This window comes from Aethalodelphis obliquidens, unplaced genomic scaffold (assembly GCF_003676395.1).
Source record: "Aethalodelphis obliquidens isolate GAN/ISIS:26980383/991018 unplaced genomic scaffold, ASM367639v1 scaffold58, whole genome shotgun sequence".
Classification (NCBI taxonomy): domain Eukaryota; kingdom Metazoa; phylum Chordata; class Mammalia; order Artiodactyla; family Delphinidae; genus Aethalodelphis; species Aethalodelphis obliquidens.
This window is the reverse complement of record NW_020838002.1, coordinates 8,634,429-8,652,514: the sequence shown is the minus strand read 5'-3', so window position 1 is coordinate 8,652,514 and position 18,086 is coordinate 8,634,429. Positions and strand designations below refer to the sequence as shown.

At 38.0% G+C, this 18,086-nt stretch overlaps 1 protein-coding gene across 5 annotated transcripts in view; it reads right to left on the bottom strand.

Moving 5' to 3' along the window:
- The window catches only part of RPS6KB1 (ribosomal protein S6 kinase B1), a 38,714-nt gene extending 20,628 nt beyond the window's left edge, over nt 1-18,086 (bottom strand). For 2 of the 5 annotated variants that reach the window (XM_027087262.1, XM_027087263.1), the window contains exons 1-4: nt 17,812-18,086; nt 10,723-10,772; nt 9,380-9,500; nt 8,116-8,184 (exon numbers count right to left, since the gene is read on the bottom strand). In XM_027087262.1, the coding sequence (XP_026943063.1) occupies nt 8,116-8,184; nt 9,380-9,500; nt 10,723-10,772; nt 17,812-17,952 (381 nt within the window). In that variant the 5' untranslated portion in view covers nt 17,953-18,086. Of the gene's footprint in view, nt 1-8,115; nt 8,185-9,379; nt 9,501-10,722; nt 10,773-12,928; nt 12,960-17,225; nt 17,339-17,811 lie in introns of those variants that run through there. The other 3 variants (XM_027087266.1, XM_027087265.1, XM_027087267.1) reach the window with 3 other exon arrangements.

The window sequence follows — 18,086 nt, the reverse complement described above, 5'->3', positions numbered from 1 at the left end:
CCATGTGGCGTGTGCAAAAAAATAACAGTAACATAAAACATCCCAACAAGAAACCTATTTAAAAAAAAAAAAAAGCTAATGATAGTGGAAAGGAAGGAAAGGGAATGGGACCTCTGAGTAAAACCTGAAGGGTTTTATCATTCATTTCTTTTCTTACCTAAATCAAATATCATTATTGTGATTATTAAATTCTGAACCATGTTAATGTTTTATACATTTCAAAAATAAAATTAAATCTGGATGGGGAAGGGAAATAAAATTGAATACAACAGAAATACATAAATTTAATTGACTATTACTTTGATAATTTTACCACAAAAGGAAAAAAAAGATATTTAAATAACTTTACATTGAACATTCTTAGTGACATATATGTAAGCATAAAAAAAATTGCCAAAAAATCTTAAACCACACTTAGTAGGTTTATAGCTCCTCATAGTATTGGTATTATAATTCTCAAACTATTATGCACGTATTGTACAACTAAGCAAATGAGTAAATGTACTGATGTTGTTACCAGGCTTTTCTCACTGTGGAAAAACAGAGATGCAAATGTAGGCCGAGGAAAGAAGAACCCTACGGAATTGGACTGAAATTAGGAATATCAATATGTAGCCATGATTTAAAACAAAAACAAAACTTCCTAGCTCTGTGTACTGAAAGAGCCAGGAACAATGAGACTTCAGTAGCAAAAAGTATAGCTTGGCACCCAGATCTTGGTTTCTCTAGCAAAAAAAAACAGGGTTCCATGGAGAATAAGACGGTTCTAGGCCAGGGTCAGGGAAAGTGCAAGGTAAACCTGGAGCACGCTATTATGCAGAAAGTAAGGAACTGCTCAAAAACTAACAGGGATATGTTAAAAGGACACAGAAGCCATCTTAATGGAGCTCTCTCTAGCAAAACCTGGGAAAATTTGCAGACCAAAATTTGAATAGTGAAAGAAATGGATAACACACTGAAAAAATGTCCATACTAGTTAAAAAAATTAAATTTAAAAAAGCAAGTATGAAAAGCTCTTCTTTACAGAAGAATGACAATATAGAAAAAAATGATAAAAATAGAAAAGTCTCCATTTTATAATCACCAGAGTATTATTTGATTTGGCTAAGAGACAATGGATAATAAAACCATTGGGTGTAGAAGATTATTAGGACAGAATATTAACACAATCTCTAACTTTCATTCCATAGATACTTTTTAATTACAGAGGGAAAAAGGTATCGGTAGAACGGAAAGTTTGGTGGACACCACCTTAACAAAGTGATCAAACTCAGTCTCACCAAATAATGAGACAGACCAACATTATGTGCTTCCTGAGCCCATGCACTGAGAACACAATGCTCCTGTAAAATATTCCTGCAGAAAGCATTTAACCTAAATTTAAAATTTAAGTGTTTTCATGAGGAAACAATGAACCATATCCAAACTAGGGATACTCTGCAAAACAACTGGCCCAGAGTCTTCAAAAAATGTCAATGTCATGAATGACAAAAAAGTAAAGGAAACTAAAGTAAAAGAAACTAAAGACACAGTACTCTACAGTAAAGGAAACTAAAGACACAGGACTACTCAATGCAATGTGTGATCCTTGATTAAATCCTGGATGTTAAAAACAAAACAAAATAGATATAAAGGAGATTACTGACACAACTGGGGAAGTCTGAGTATGGACGATGTATTAGAAAACAGTATAGTATATCAATGTTAAATTTCCCAAATGTGACAATTACACTGTAGTTATGTATGTAATGCCCTTATTCTTAAGAGATACATACTAAAGAATTTAAGGGCGAAGTGCCATGTCTACAAATAACTTTCAAATTGTATACCAAAAAAATTAAAACTTTGAATACACACACACATACATACTGAGAGAGGAGAAACTGAGGGGGGGCAGACAAAGAAAATATGGCAAACTTAACAATTGGTTATCACTGTACTATTCTTGTAACTCTTTGGGAAGTTTGAAAAATTTCAAAGATGCATTATTTTTTAACTGTTCAGAAGGTTTAAATTTTTTAAATAAATAATTTTGAGAAAGTCTGAGAAGAGGCCAAGAAGAGAAGATGAAGAAATAGTAAAGAAGAATCATAGAAGTCAAGGGAGCGGAGTTTCAAAATGCTGTGGTCAATAGCTTCAATATAACAGGGAGGTAAATTAAGGATGAGTTAAGTAAAGACGACTGGATTCAGCAATTAGGAGATCACTGGTGATGTAAGGGACAAGCATTTCATCAAAAGAATAGAGTTGTGAAGTCAAAATATAGTGAGTGAAAAAAATAATAAAACATGACTTCTCAAGAAATTCAGCTATGAAAGGCAGAGACTGGAAGCTACCATAGACCTCGAGTGAAGAAAGGATTTGTTTTCTAAATATGGCAAAGACATGAATATATTTATATAATGAAAGAAGTTAGGATAGAGGATGGAAAAAAGAGGCAGAAGTGATAAAGACCCTGAACAGGCAGAAAGTGATGGGATCCAAAACATAAAGAGAGTGTTTAGCCTTGGAAAGAAGGAGGAACACATCTCCCACTAAGCCTGGACAGAGGGAAGTAAAGACAGGTGAAAATGTAGACAATATGGTACTGGGGACAAGGATTAGAACAGGAAGTTGAAGGGAATCAGATCTGACAGCCTCAAATAGAAAGAGAGGCAGTCTGCTAAAAAAGAATAGTGGGACTGATAGTATAGGCTCTAATAGTTGTAGAGAATGGAAGGAGTTGTCTAGGGACATTTGGTGAGTTCTAAGTGTCCACATGAGTTCGGGACTATGAATTTGTCCCAGTAGCCATTTAAAAGTTTCTGTGATTTCTGCCAGTGATGTTCAGTAACTGAGATACAGGAATAAAGGAGCATTAACAAATAAACTGATTAAATTAGAACTTTCCTGAACATAAGGTCAATGGGATAGCAGGTGACTGAAGTGGCAGATCATGTTGATTAGGCTAGATTAGGAATAAACTGAAATTAGAACGGGGCTAAGAACTTGAAGAAAAAACAGAAAGATCAAAGCACTAAAAGGGCTTAGGGCCAAAGACCAGGCATTATGGGAATAAGTAAGTGAGAATGTTACTGCTCTATTATAGTCCAGTGTTTCAGGGGTGGAGGACACAGCTATGGGGGCTGGTGAAGTGGAATGGAGGTGAATGCTGACGAGTTGGGATCAACAAGAAATTAGAAGACTAGGCAATTGATTACTTATTTAGTACAAGGACATGGAAGACACCAGGGCAATAAGACTTGGGAGTGGGGGAAAAAAGACTGATAAAAGATAAGAAAGCAGTATAGGCTTAAACCTCAAAGTAGAAAAGGTTTTGACCAGAGTAGAGGAGAAATTGCAAGGCTAAGCTTATCAGTTCTTCCCTTGAATTACACAGTGAGCAGAGCGAGAGGCAGAGACTACATTTGTCTCAAGTGCTAAATCCTAATGTCTAGCAAAATGCCTGGCACACTGGAAAGTCTCAGTTGGTTCAATAAAAGAAGGAATGAAAGAAGTATGACCAATCTGTGAGTTACAAGCCTTTGGCCAAAGGTTCTAAAATTTACAGTGTGAGCTGAACTAATGCCATGGGCAATAGTATTTTGCTTCCAGAGTACATTTTTGTTGCAACTGGTAGGGTAGAAAGATAGTTGTTGGAAATAGTCTTTTCCTCAACTTTCCACTGTGAACAAGTACCCAAATGGGACCATTCTCATAATGAGTAAACAATCCCAGAAGTGCTAAATCCAGACAGATTGTCCAGATGTAAGCAACTCATTTAAGACAAGGGGACATCTGGTTTATTCTGATTTCATCTTTAAGGCTAGAAAGAGGTATATTCTTACCCATACTCAGGTCAAGAGGGTTAGTACTCTGCTTTAAGGATAACAAAATCAAAAGAAGAAACTCAATGGGAGTACACAGTCATCTTACCTAGCGATTTAGAAATTAAAACCTTGGACCTAACCCTAGCAACCTTTTCACTTTCATTATTTTCTGCTGTAAGCTTGTTTTCAGGAACAGCAAGGAAAGAATGAGACAGTGCTCTTTGCTCAAGGAAAGAACCTAGGCAGGCTTGGGGAAAGCAAAAACCAACAGTGGGAAGGAATGGTAACTAAGCAAAAGGAGAGGCAAGCAAGTCAGGTTTTAGATGCCTGGGCACAAAAAGGAAGCCTGACAATTAGAAGTAATTAGGTGTATGGATTTCCCAATATACCACACCCACTCACCATCAGTATTAAAAAAAAAAAAAACCAACACCCTCTTCTTTCCATTAAAGATACCACCCTCTTCTTTCCATTAAAGATACCAGTGCCAGAAACATACTTCACTTAAGATATAATTATGGGGACTTCCTTGGTGGCACAGTGGTTAAGAATCCACCTGCCAATGCAGGGGACACGGGCTCAAGCCCTGGTCCGGGCAGATCCCACGTGCGGTGGAGCAACTAAGTCCATGCGTCACAATGACTGAGCCTGCGCTCTAGAGCCCGAGAGCCACAACTACTGAGCTCATGAGCCACAACTACTGAAGCCCACGCACCTAGAGCCCGTGCTCCCTAGCAAGAGAAATCACGGCAATGAGACGCCCACGCACCACAACGAAGAGCAGCCCCTGCTCGCCACAACTAGAGAAACCCACATGCAGCAACGAAGACCCAACACAGCCAAAAATTAATTAACTAATTTTAAAAAAAGATATAATTATGACTAATTTTTGCTCAGCCCTGATTATCAGGCATGTATAAGCAACATATCAAAAGGAATGGATTATTCTAAGAATCTTGACCAGTACTTCTGTCAACATTTCTAGAATAAGCATTATTATACTGTCTTTAATTTTAGACCTAACATATTTTACAGATAAAAAAATCATTAATCTCGGACTTCCCTGGTGGCGCAGTGGTTGAGAATCTGCCTGCCAATGCAGGGGACACGGGTTCGAGCCCTGGTCCGGGAGGATCCCACATGCCGCGGAGCAACTGGGCCCGTGAGCCACAATTACTGAGCCCGTGTGCCAGAACTACTGACCCTGCATGCCACAACTACTGACGCCCACGCGCCTAGAGCCCATGCTCCGCAACAACAGAAGCCACCATAACGAGAAGCCCGTGGACCGCAGCGAAGAGTAGCCCTCGCTTGCCACAAGTAGAGAAAGCCTGCGTGCAGCAATGAAGACCCAACGCAGCCAAAAAAAAAAAAAATTAAATTAAATTAGGAAATCATTTGTACCACTTAAGTAAAAATCAGGAAGAAGATAGGACCAAAATATTACAAACGCTATAATTTTTTTAAAAAGTCATTTTGATTGTCTTTTAATAATAGTTTTCTACTAAGATTTGTTTTAAGACAGTGAGCTCTTTTCAGAAATCAATCCCAAACAAAAAGAACAAGAAACCAAACATACATAATCCATCTTCAATAAAACTAAGAAACACGTGTAACTCCACATCTCAAAAGGTGAAGACAGAATGGGGATAAAGCGATAGTGCATGACTTAGTATACTGGTGTATGATCAAACCTAAATGCCTGCAAAGAGGCATAACAAAAGAAGTTGAATCCATCTACAGAACCCTAGCAGGGTTCAAAAATTAGAAGCAAAAATAAAAGGAAAGAAAGGAAAAAAACTGGAATTATTAGGGACTGCAGAAGGCAGAAGGTGGAGGACTGAAAACAGGGAGATTATCTGAAAATCTCTACAAGGAACAGATAAACCAACAAGATTCCCATCCCCACACTAACCAGCCAGGGAACTACCTCTTAGAGTGATGTAGTGTCCAGAAAAAAAAAAAGAGTGAAGGATCAGATACAGAGTACAGTGCTAAAGTAAACACGTGACTTCATTACTCAGCCATAAAAAAAGAATAAAATAATGCTATTTGCAGCAACATGGATGACCTAGATATTATCATACTAAGCGAAGTAAGTCAGACAGAGAAAGACAAATACCATATGATATCACTTGTATGTGGAATCTAGGAGATGACACAAATAAACTTATCTATGAAACAGAAAAAGACTCACAGACATAGAGAACAGACTTGTGGTTGCCGAGGGGGGCAGTGCGGGAGGGATGATTTGGCAGTTTGGGATTAGCAGATACAAACGAGTATATACAGATGGATAAACAACAAGGTCCTACTGTATAGCACAGGGAACTCTAATAAATATCCTGTGAGAAACAATAATGGATGAGAAAGAATATATATATGTGTGACAATCACTGCTGTACAGCAGAAATTAACATAACATTGTAAATCAACTATACTTCAATAAAATTAAAAACAAAACAAACAAACAAAGTGACTTCAGTGAAAATCTGGTGTTGAAAGGTGAGATCTCCATCTCCTCTCTGTCATCCAGCTCCAAAATGCTTTTTCTAGGCAAGAGAATAGAGGATCTTTCTCAGTACCCACTGAACCATACCAGAAGAAAGACCTTCAGACACCGATATTTGGAAGTTCTTAGTCAACTGCCAGCTAATCTCATGACTGCACTACAGAGAAGCCGACACACCTATAACTTCTGATCAGCTTTTCAGAGTTCCACTCTTAAAGGACACCAGCCATCTAAAGAAGGCCTCTGACATGACAAAAAACCACTAAATCAAAGTCAAAGAAAACAGGAACTTAGAAAAGAGACACATGCATGGAACAAAAGAACATTTCAAAGAATTTATAATTAAAACCCTCTGAGGAATAAAAGAAGATACTGTACTCACAAAATAGGTTGCTATGAAAAGAAAAAACAAAAAGAGCTTTGGGGAACCACAAATATGATAGCTTAAAAAAAAAAAAAATCAGTAAGGGAATTCCCTGGCAGTCCAGTGGTTAAGACTCCGTGCTTGCATTGGCAGGGACCCACGTTCGATCCCTGGTCTGGGAACTCAGATCCCACAAGCTGCATGGCACAGCCAAAAAAAAAAAATCTGTAAAATGATTAGAAAATTAATTTCTAGAAAACTCTCAGAAAGTTAACAAAAAGATAAAGAAATGGACAAACGGAAAGGTAAGAAAAATAGATGATCAGTCTAAGAGGTCCAACATCCAAGTAAATGCAATTCCAAGAAAAGAAACCAATAGGAGGAAATTATCAGAGATAAAAGAAAATTTCCTGGAGCTACAAGACTGAAACTTTCAAGATTGAAAGAGTAAAAATAAATAATAAGAATCAAAGCAAGACACATCACTGCAAAATTTTAGAACATTAAAAATAAAAAGAAAATGTTAAATATCTTAAAGAAAAATAGATCTAAGGATTGGGAATCAGATGGCAAGGGACTCCTGAACAGAAATGCTGAAAGCTAGACGAAAATGGAGCAAAATCCTGTGTGAAAATGATTTTCAACTTCAAAACTGCATCCATACAAACAAGTATAAGAATATAATAAGAAAATTTTCAAATATGCAATATTTCCCCCAAAATTTACCTTGATTCAGTTCCTCAGGAACCCACCAGTAAATGGTCACCAAAGCAAGGGAACGAGACACAAACTAAGAAAAAGGAACATATGGAATCCAGGAACCAAAGATCCAACACTGAAGGAGTCAGGAGGATTCCAAGGATTGTGGTGCAGGGAAAGTCCAGTAATGATAGCTATGCCTAGATAACTATCAGTACAGGTGAGAACAGGAGGACAGAGGTTCCTATAGGATGTCTCTAGGAAAATAAATGGAACTAGTAAATTATCTAATAAGTGTGATCATAGAACCATGGCCCGAAAGGTGTTTTACAGAGTTGATGGAAGGTGTGAGAAGACAATAGTAGATAGAAAGAAAATGAAGCAAGATGAGGATGGGAAAAAGGAAGAAAGGAGTAAAAAAGAATAAAATAGGAAGTCAATGCATAATTCTAAAACTACTGAATTAAGTCATAGCAGAACTTGCTTATTACTTAGAAATACAGAGACCAGAACAAAGGGCTAAAAGAGTTACCTCAGAGGAGAACTGAAACAGCTCTCCTCTCCACCCTCACCAAGCAGAATAAAACAAGAATAACAATAATGAAGTGTATCCCACATTCCAAGAAGACTTATAATTGTGTCAGAAATACATTTTTTGACTGAGAATTTTAGACCAAAATATGGATTTTATAGCAATTAAGAATATAGTTGGGGAGGAGGGGAGAAATCACCTTTTTAAGCACCTTCATGGCAAATATTTTCCCGGTATTTGCTCCTGTTACTTTTCGTACTTGAAAAACCTAGATGAAAATTAAAGTGTGCGTTATTAAAAGCTAAATTATGCTAGTCACAATCCCTTAATTCCTACTTATAAAAACAAACGATATAGCAGTCTGTATTCTTACAAAAACTAGTACCATGAACGACTGTGTACAAAAATGATGAGCTAAGAGATTATATTAAAGATTTAGTAGTGAAAAGTGTTACACAACATGGGACTTTCCTGTCTGTTCTGCTGACATCTGGTGGCAAAGCTGGGCAATGACCATCCTATAACAAGCACTCGGTGTTACTTAAAAAATCCAAGTTTTCATAGAAAAAGCTATATTCAGGTTTCCCAGACACACAGAAATTATAAAATATTTCATAAATTCTCAGGGATGCTTCACATATAACTATTTAATAATAGTTGACAGCAATTACCTATTCCTTAAAATGACTAGCTACAATACATTTTCATGCAACAGCTAAAATGTCTGATTCACAGTGCATGTGTTACACATTCAAGATGATTAGAACATATTAGAATATGTCCTTAAGCCTAAGAATAAACTACAAATGTCATGTTTTGCAAAAATGAACATTACACGATAGCATAAATAGTTCTCAAGCTTAATCCTAACTCTAAAATGCTATCCAAATTCTGTCTTTTGATAGAGAATGGGAAGGTATAAATTTTCTTGGGCAGAACACACAGAGGTGAGGTCTTAAATTAGAAAGCCTCTGGCAAAACTATGAAACTAAGAGGTTCTCTTCATTTTTCTTCTCCCCTCTTATATTCTTCAGCTTCCCTAACTCTATTGCTCCAAATACTGCAAGTCCAAGAAAACTAATTTAGATTAAGGTCTCAGTAACAGATACCAATTTAATGTGCCATGCCTCTTGAAAGTAAGCAGTAGTTTGTTTTTTTAAAGGATACCAATAGATGGTACCATTTAACCAAAGGAAGGAATGAATCCTCTAATAGCAGACTTTGCCTGGCACAGCTGTCTACTTATTTATTCCACAAATATTGACTGAGTGCCTACAATGTGCCGGGCTTTTATGTGAACGGTGGTAGGAAAAGAACTTCTGTATAGCCCTCAAATAATACCAGGTAAGTGATCATATCCTTTGCTGATAGCTAACAAAGATTGAAGAGTAGTGCTGGAATCAGGGTATAAAAATTAAGCCACACAGGACAGACAACAGCTCTCATTTCAAAATACTTCCTACCTTTCCATAGCCCCCTTTACCAAGTACTCGAAGTAGCTCAAAACATTCTGGTCTGATTTTTTCTGGCCCTCTGTTCACACTAGTTTCTGAGATTTCAAATTTCTCACAATGCTCCATGCCACTGGGAAGAAAAGCAAAACCAAAAGTAAATTTGCAAAAAGTTAAACTACCTTTAGCATACTGTTAGAAAGAGAATTATAATCCAATTAAGTAAAAGGAAAAAGGTGCATGATAACAAATATAGTATCCGTGCTCTAAGTAAGCTAATGATTCAATGACATGGTAGGTCAAGATTAGGGTGGCTTGATAACTGCTTATCTGCTTGTTTACAGAACATGCTATTGATTATTTATTTTCATAAGCATCAAGCATCCCCAAACTAAGATAAATTAGAACACGTTTATTAAGCTGACAAAGGGAAAAAAGTCTTCTAGTTATTCAAATTTAGTTCATTCAAAATATCTATGAGATCAGCTGTTATCCAACTTCATTTGGCAACTTCAGAAAATGAGAGCTTTCTAAAGGTACCCAATTAGTTCAAGTCTTTAGCTAAAAATTCTTGCTAATAAATTATATCCATGCATCTTTCCACATCTGCTTAATTTAAAGACTCCAAAAAGGGAGGCAATTTATCTGTCACTTAAATGCTTTCTCTATGAGTGATCTTCTCAGTCTGCCCACAATCCAAGGCCTTTTACTTGAAGATGGGGTACAAAGCAGACTAAACACCATACTCACCTAATGAAGCTTGCCTAAAATGACATAAAATTGAACAGATCTCTGTTTGGATGATGTATTACAAGCAAAATAAGAAGCATCTGAGGGACTTCCCTGGTGGTCCAGTGGCTAAGACCCATGCTCCCATTGCAGGGGGCCCGGGTTTGATCCCTGGTCAGGGAACATGCCGCAACTAAGAGTTCGCATGCCGCAACTAAAGATCCCACGTGCCAAAATGAAGATCCCGTGTGCCTCAACTAAGACCCAATGCAGCCAAGTAAATAAATAAATAAGTGTTAAAAAAAAAAAAAAAGCATTTGATTTGGGGAGCATTTCTAAAATATTTATTTTTTCAGTAGGAAAAGGTGGTTCTCTATATTAAACTAATAAAAGTTCCTTAACACACGCAGACTCATATTCAGTATACTCTAAATTTGAATAATCTTTTTCTCAAAATGCATACATGATCTCAAAACCCCAGATATGTTATGATATTCATGCCAAACTCAATAAACCAAGTCTGTATATATGACTAAATATTTAAAAACGGGTTATTGAGATCACATGATGGCTATAAACTACATAAAAGAAAGACAGCACAGTGAAACATTTTCATATAAACTTACAGTTCATATGGTCCAACTCCCCCATGGTCCATGCTTTCATTTAACTGACCCTGAAAAATATGTTAAAGTTTTAAAAATAAATAACCTCATAAACAAGAAATTAAAGAACTTACTGCTTCACCCCATTACTGAAGGACAATGAACGAAATAAACCAGCTTAAAATTCTCTATACTTTAATAACAGGTAAATGTGGTGATGAACAAAATAAGGTGCACAAACAATACTATGGGATTTCACTTTAATGTGATAACTAAGCTACAGATGCTACTCATCAAAGATCTACAAACAAAACCAGGAGATCGGGCTTCCCTGGTGGCGCAGTGGTTAAGAATTTGCCTGCCAATGCAGGGGACACGGGTTCTACCTCTGGTCCGGGAAGATCCCACATGCCACGGAGCAACTAAGTCCGTGCGCCACAACAACTGAGCCTGCACTCTAGAACCCTAGAGCCACAACTACTGAGCCCGTGTGCCACAACTACTGAAGCCTGTGCACCTAGAGCCTGTGCTCTGCAACAAGAGAAGCCAGCACAATAAGAAGCCCGTGCACGGCAACGAAGAGTAGCCCCTGCTCGCCACAACTAGAGAAAGCCCGCGCAGCAGCAACGAAGACCCAACACAGCCAAAGGTAAAATAAATAAATTTATTTTTTTTAAAAAAAGGTGACCGTTTTCCTTCAAAAATTACATTTATTCAAAATATGTATTTTGTATATTACAAAACTAAAGGTACTACATTCTAAGTATGAGTTAATCAAATGATTTACAAAAAGTGCTATTCTGATATGCTTTTGATAATAAGACTAACATAATGCTATAAACCTTATTTAACTACAGCCTAACTAAGCCTAAAGTAACCACAGCCAGTCCAAGATATTGTAGTGTATGATATGGCTGATCAAAGCAAAACAATTAAGCAACACTCTCATATTGTGAGGAGTCATGCTGGCCAAACATTTATTCTGACCGTAGTATAAATGAGTGCAAAACTTAATTAACCTCTGTACACTAGCAATGAACAATTCAAAAATGAAATTAAGATAACTCCATTCACAGTTGCATCGATAAGAATAAAATACTTAGAAAAAAAATTAACAAAAGAAGTGCAAGCCTTGTATATTTGCTACTCCAAAACATTGCTGAAAGAAATTTTAAAAGACCTACATAAGTCAAAAGACATTCCATGTTCATGGATCAGACGACTTAACGTTGTTAAGATGGCAATACTAAATAAATTGGTCTACTGATTCAACTCAATCCTATAAAAATCCCAGGTTCCTTTCTTGCAGAAACTGTCAATCTAATCCTAAAATTCACTCAGAAACACAAGGGGCCCAAAATAGTCTTGAAAAAGGAAAACAAAGTTGGGGGACTGACACATCCTGATTTCAAAATGTACTACAAAGCAACAGCAATTAACACAGTGTGGTACGCGCATAAGGACAGAAATATAGATCAATGAAATAGAACTGAGAGCCCAGAAATAAACCCTTCCATTTACGGTCAACTGATTTTTTACAAAGATGCCAAGAAAATTCAATGGGAGACAGTCTTTCAATAAATGGTGTTGGCACAATCAGATATCCACATGCAAAGATTTACTTTGGACCCCTATCTTCACACCATACATCAAAATGGATCACAGACCTAAATGTAAGAACTAAAACTATAAAATTCTTAGAAGAAATCTAGGAGGGAGTAAATCTTCACAATCTTGGGGTAGGCAATGACTTAAGACAGAACACAAAGGGCACAAAAGAGTAATGAAAAAAGTCAATAAAGTGAATTTACTCAAAACTTAAAACTTCTGCACTTCAAAAGATACTACGAAGTGAAAAGAAAATCCACAGAATAAGAACATATAAAGAACTTCTACAACTCAATAATAAAAAAATAAATAACCAAAGTTTTAAAAAATGGGTTAGGATCTGAATAGGCATTTCTGCAAAGATGACATACAAATGGCCAATAGTCACGTGAAAGTATGTTCAACATCATTAGCCATTAGGGAAGGGCAAGCCAAAACTATACTGAGACACCACTTCATATCAACTAGGATAGTTATAATTAAAAAGACAAAAAATAACAAGTTTGGCAAGGATGTAGAGAAATTGGAACCCTCATACACTGCTGGCAGCAACGTAAAATGGTATAACCACTTTGGAAAACAGGTTGGCAGTTTCTTCAAAAATAAAACATGGACTTACCACATGATCCAGCATATCTACTCCTTGGTATCTACCCAAGAGAAATGAAAATACATGTTCCACAAAGACTTAGGCACAAATGTTCATAGAAGCGTTATTCACAATAGCCAAAAAATGGAAACAACTCAAATGAACATCAACTGGTGAAATGATAAATGTGGTTAATCCTAACAAAGTAGGCTCTAAAAAATTAGAAGTTTAAAGTTTTTATTAAAAATTTTAGAATAATTCAAAAAATATTTAAGTGAACTCATCTTTCTTCAAAGATACCAGCACACAGTCAAGACACACAAAGAAAACTGACAGCATTCTTACACAATGGATGTTCAAATGACCCCTCAAAACAAAAGTTTTTTAGTCAGAACTTGCTCACAGTGTAAACAAGTCAGGATGAAGTCTAACACCAAGGATGTATGTTTCATTATTAGACCTAGGCAAATGCAGGTGGCAGTATCAAGGGGAAAAAATTCTTGCAGTTTCAACTTGATACAGTTTCTTCTGTGTGTGGGGAGGGGCAGATAGGGGTGGTTATGGTTAAAGGGGTTTTTTTTGGTTTCTGGTGCTTCATACAATCACCTATGATGGCTTCACTTTAAAGACAAAAGGCTAACTTCTATAAAACTGATATTATGTAATTGTTTTTTTTTTTAATATTCGCTTTACTTAATTCTAAATTAAAGACCACAGAGTAGTTAACACTGAACTATGACTTTGAAGCCACCTAGAAAGATAATGACCTGTGGCTATGTTTCATTTCCGGAGGCAGCCAGGCCTGACTTACCACCTGCATCTGGGCTTGTAAACTACCTACCGTTACCTTCTGGAGCAGAAGCATTTTGAGGCACAATTCTTTTCTACTACTCAATGTTATCTTTAGAAGTCTTATAGCAGAAACATCAAGCTACCATATAGGACATACTGACAATTCTCCTTCGCAGGAAACTTTATTCAGATTTTTTTTCTGCCTTAAGCTTTATGACCCATCCAATGTTTTTGGTGTGCGCCACTACGACTGACAAAGTAGAATCCTCCTCATCTAAGGTACTATACAAGATACACTGTTTCAAACTAGCGCATCAGAATGACTATTCACAAAGTTTTAAATTAAAATTGTATATAAATTCAAGTTAATATGCCTTAAGTCCCAATGAAAGAGAGCACATTTTATAAAAACTTAAATAAATTGTTACAGAATGGGTGAAAAATATCCTTAATCCAAACATTCATTAAATCATTTATCTACTTTCCTGGCTGTTCACAGATATTTTCTTATAAAATAAGATTCAGTAATTCAGATACATTGGGAAAAAGGAGTAAACCTGGCCCCAAATCTTGGGCTATTTAAATATACTTAAAGGTAAGTATCTATTAAAATGCAAGATAAGCATTGATAATGAGATATTCACAATCGTGAATATTTGAATACATATTATCTATTGAATATATAGCACTGTTTTTCAAAACACTTTTTGCTCTATAAAACTTTAATATCCCAATCTGAAATTCATACTACTAGTAAGCCGCTGTGACTATTTCAAATTTTGAATTAGTAGAGTAAAAATTAAGGATTTTTTTGGGTTTCCTTGGTGGCGCAGTGGTTAAGAATCCACCTGCCAATGCAGGGAACACGGGTTCGAGCCCTGGTCCGGGAAGATCCCACATGCCGCAGAGCAACTAAGCCCGTGCGCCACAACTACTGAGCCTGAGCTCTAGAGCCCGCGAGCCACAACTACTGAAGCCCGCGTGCCTACAGCCTGTGCTCCGCAACAAGAGAAGCCACCGCAATGAGAAGCCCGCACCGCAACAGAGAGTAGCCCCCGCTCGCCGCAACTAGAGAAAGCCCGTGCCCAGCAATGAAGACCCAACGCAGCCAAAAATAAATAAATAAAATAAATAAATTTATTTTTTAAAAAATTAAGGATTTTTTAAGTTGCATTCACAATTATCTATTACTCTTTTAACCTGTGTCTCCACAGAAAGCAGACGTTTCCAACATTTTCATAATCTAATGAAAATCTCTAGAGGAAAACTTTCCCTTAGTTTCAACTCTGTTCCCAAATTATATTATCACCAATGAAACAGAAAAACAAACAAAAAAACCCTTTCACCCATTGGTTTTAATACAGTATTTAAAATGTATTAAATCTCCTCATCTTTTACTCACTGAAGAATTAACTATTCTATGTAAACACATATATTTACTAATACAGATTCACTCAGTGTAACATACCTAAAAAGGTATATATCTCTAAATAGGACCAATGACAAAAAGAAAGGAAACAAACAAACAAACTACAGTTCTAAAAATGCAGCACCTCTAGTATAACTGTATTTATTAAGTCTCTAGGCATAGATGAGGGTAAATTTAAATGATTGGTTCCTTGGCAATGAGTTAACACTGACAAGCTATATTTCCATAAACTAGCTAACGACATAATGTGCCAGGATATTTTGAGAGTACTTTATATACTTTATCGCGTGTAAGCTTCATTTTATGGAGAAGAAAGAAGTGTCAGGGAGATTAAGCAATTTATTCTAGATCACACAGTCAGTGAGCATGGCTGGGGGGATCAGAATTCACTTTGACAAACCACAAACAGGTACATTACAAACAAAACTAGTAAATGCATGAAGAAGCTATGCAATGAAGCTTGCTGAATTGAGTCAAGAAAATACTACCACTAGTTATCTCTGTGGTCTTGGGCAATCATCTCTCTGGCCAATGCCTCAGTTTCCTTACTATAAAATGAAGAAGTGAGGCTACTCCGATATGCACCAATGTTTAAAAAGCTTGGATATAAATTCACAAATAGCCAGAATATTAATTATGTTATTATAAATTCACAGTTGTCAGATCTTCCAAGAATCTAAATTTCTCTCATTTTTCAGAATTTTAAATCTTACTTTAGAGAAACCTGGATGTCACTGAATCTCCTTGAGTGGCCAACCCAATTCCACCCCAATTCTTTTTGCTTGTCCAGCTTGCACCTCTTAGAATAACACACTCAAAAGAAACAGTTCCACTCCAAAAGCATTGCTAAGTAAGATATATTTTGCTGAAGGCTCTTCCTCAAAATCCTCTTTAATTACCTTTGCTCTTTCCCCAAAGCTCCTCTCCCCAGGGTGGTGGCCACATTTCTTTTTCTTTCTTATTCCCAACAATTTCTCTGGCCTCTTCCACACCCGTTCAAAATTCTCAAAATCCTATTTGCTTGTACCCAGCAAAACAAATGTCCAGGAGAGGTCCCAGTTCATAACGGAAATCTTAATATAGTATTTTACTTCCAGCTGCTAATAAAACCATGGTCTGGAAATTCTGTAAGTTCAACTGATGAAGATTTTATAAAATACCCTTCCTATCATTTTCTCCCCTGCTCTGCTCCAAAGCCACTGCTATATGGGGCCAATATAATCGATGAGTATGTTATTTGTAATGAAAGTAATCCTACGTTTGTTTCAAATTGTATTCAGTGTTATCACATGTTCCATTAAGAGGCTAACTGGAAAAAAAAAAGAGGCTAACTGGAATTCCATATGCAAACATATTAAAAAGTACACATCTCAACACCCACCTTCCGAACTGTCTGATTTTGATTTAGACTCCTTTGATTATGAAAAGGGCAGTATTACTTTAGCCCACTTAGTTTCATGAAGTGTTCAAAATTCTTTATATGTAGCATCTCAATCTTTGGTCAACAAGCAGGCAACAACTTACTTGCCAAAGGAGGAAAACAGGGTGAGGAAAAGAAAGGGAAGCCCCTTCTGTAGTTAGAACAAACATCTGACATCAGTCATTAACCCACGTACTCATCTAGGCAATGGAATTTAGAATCTAAATTACCGTGAGGTTATCATTGATGGTCATTTACCCAGAATCAGGGATTTAGCATGACAACACCATTTCTGAACGTCAGGTACAATCTGTGATTTTTCAATAAATTTATCTTGAGAAAAGAATCTTGAATAAAGAATAACAAACTACTAAGGCAGCAAAGGTAAAACCAAGCTATGCATTAGGAAAAACAATTCTAAATTTAACACCCTAAATTACAGAAAGAAAAGCCCTCACACCACCATTCACAAGTCTCAGTGCAACCAATTTATTTTTGGCAAGCCAAATCACAGCTGTCAACGCTGGTTTTTTTCCACCCTAAATTACATCAAGTATTTTGAAAAAATGTAGACATCGTCAACTGGGGTAAAAGTAAGTTACAAATGCCGTGTGTCGTTATAAATGCTTTAAAAAAAAAAAAAGTCACAAGGAAGGGGGTTTAAAAAAAAAAGCAATCAAACAAACCCTGGAAGATGCGGCAGAGCCCCCTTGCTCCCGAAATAAAACTCCTGGTGGCTGTAACAGCAGCGGCAGCGCTACTCCCGACAGAAGTTTTCAGCTGTCACTTCTAACAGCTGAGCGCTTCCTAGGAGAGAAGCGACAGGCCGAGAGAAGTGGTTGTGGGAGGTCTGAAGATGGAACACTTAGGGGAACCCTTCCACACTTCACCTGCACTTACGGGCCACCCAGCAAGCGCAGTCCCCTCCCCCCAACACTCGCGCCCCGCACACTCAAGTCCAGTAGCTCCAGGAATCGACCACGCGCCCTTCCTCGTTCCCTCCATAAACAAACTGCTCCCGGCTGCACCGGTCTGGGGCTATAAGGGCACAAGCCGCACCTGCAAGCTCCGCAGCAGCCTCGCACCTACGGCCAGGTCCGCACCGCCTGCCCCCCCCCGCCCCCCCGCTTCTGGCCGTGCAGCGCCTCGGCTCCTCCTGCAGACTGCTCGCGCCCCGCTGGGTCTCCGCGCTCTCGGACGCGCCGCGCTTCCAGGGCGCGGGCCGCCGCCCCGGCCCTGTCACCTCGGGCCCCCCGGGACCCCGGGCCTCACCCCCTCCTCCAGCTCATCCTCAGAGCCCGCGTCCTCTGGCTGGTCCAGGTCTATGTCAAACACTCCTGCCATGTCCTCAGCTTCCCTGTCTCGGAAGTCCGGCGCTGGGTAAAAGCCGTCCCGCCTCCGTCGTCGCCTCATGGGCCCGGACCCGCCGCAGCCACCACCGCAGCTGCCGCCATCACCGGCTGCTTGGGCTCAGTGCGTCTGCGCCTAGGCCCTAGACTGGCTCCTCAAGTTCAGCGCTGGAGCATGCGTACAGGACTCTGTGAAGC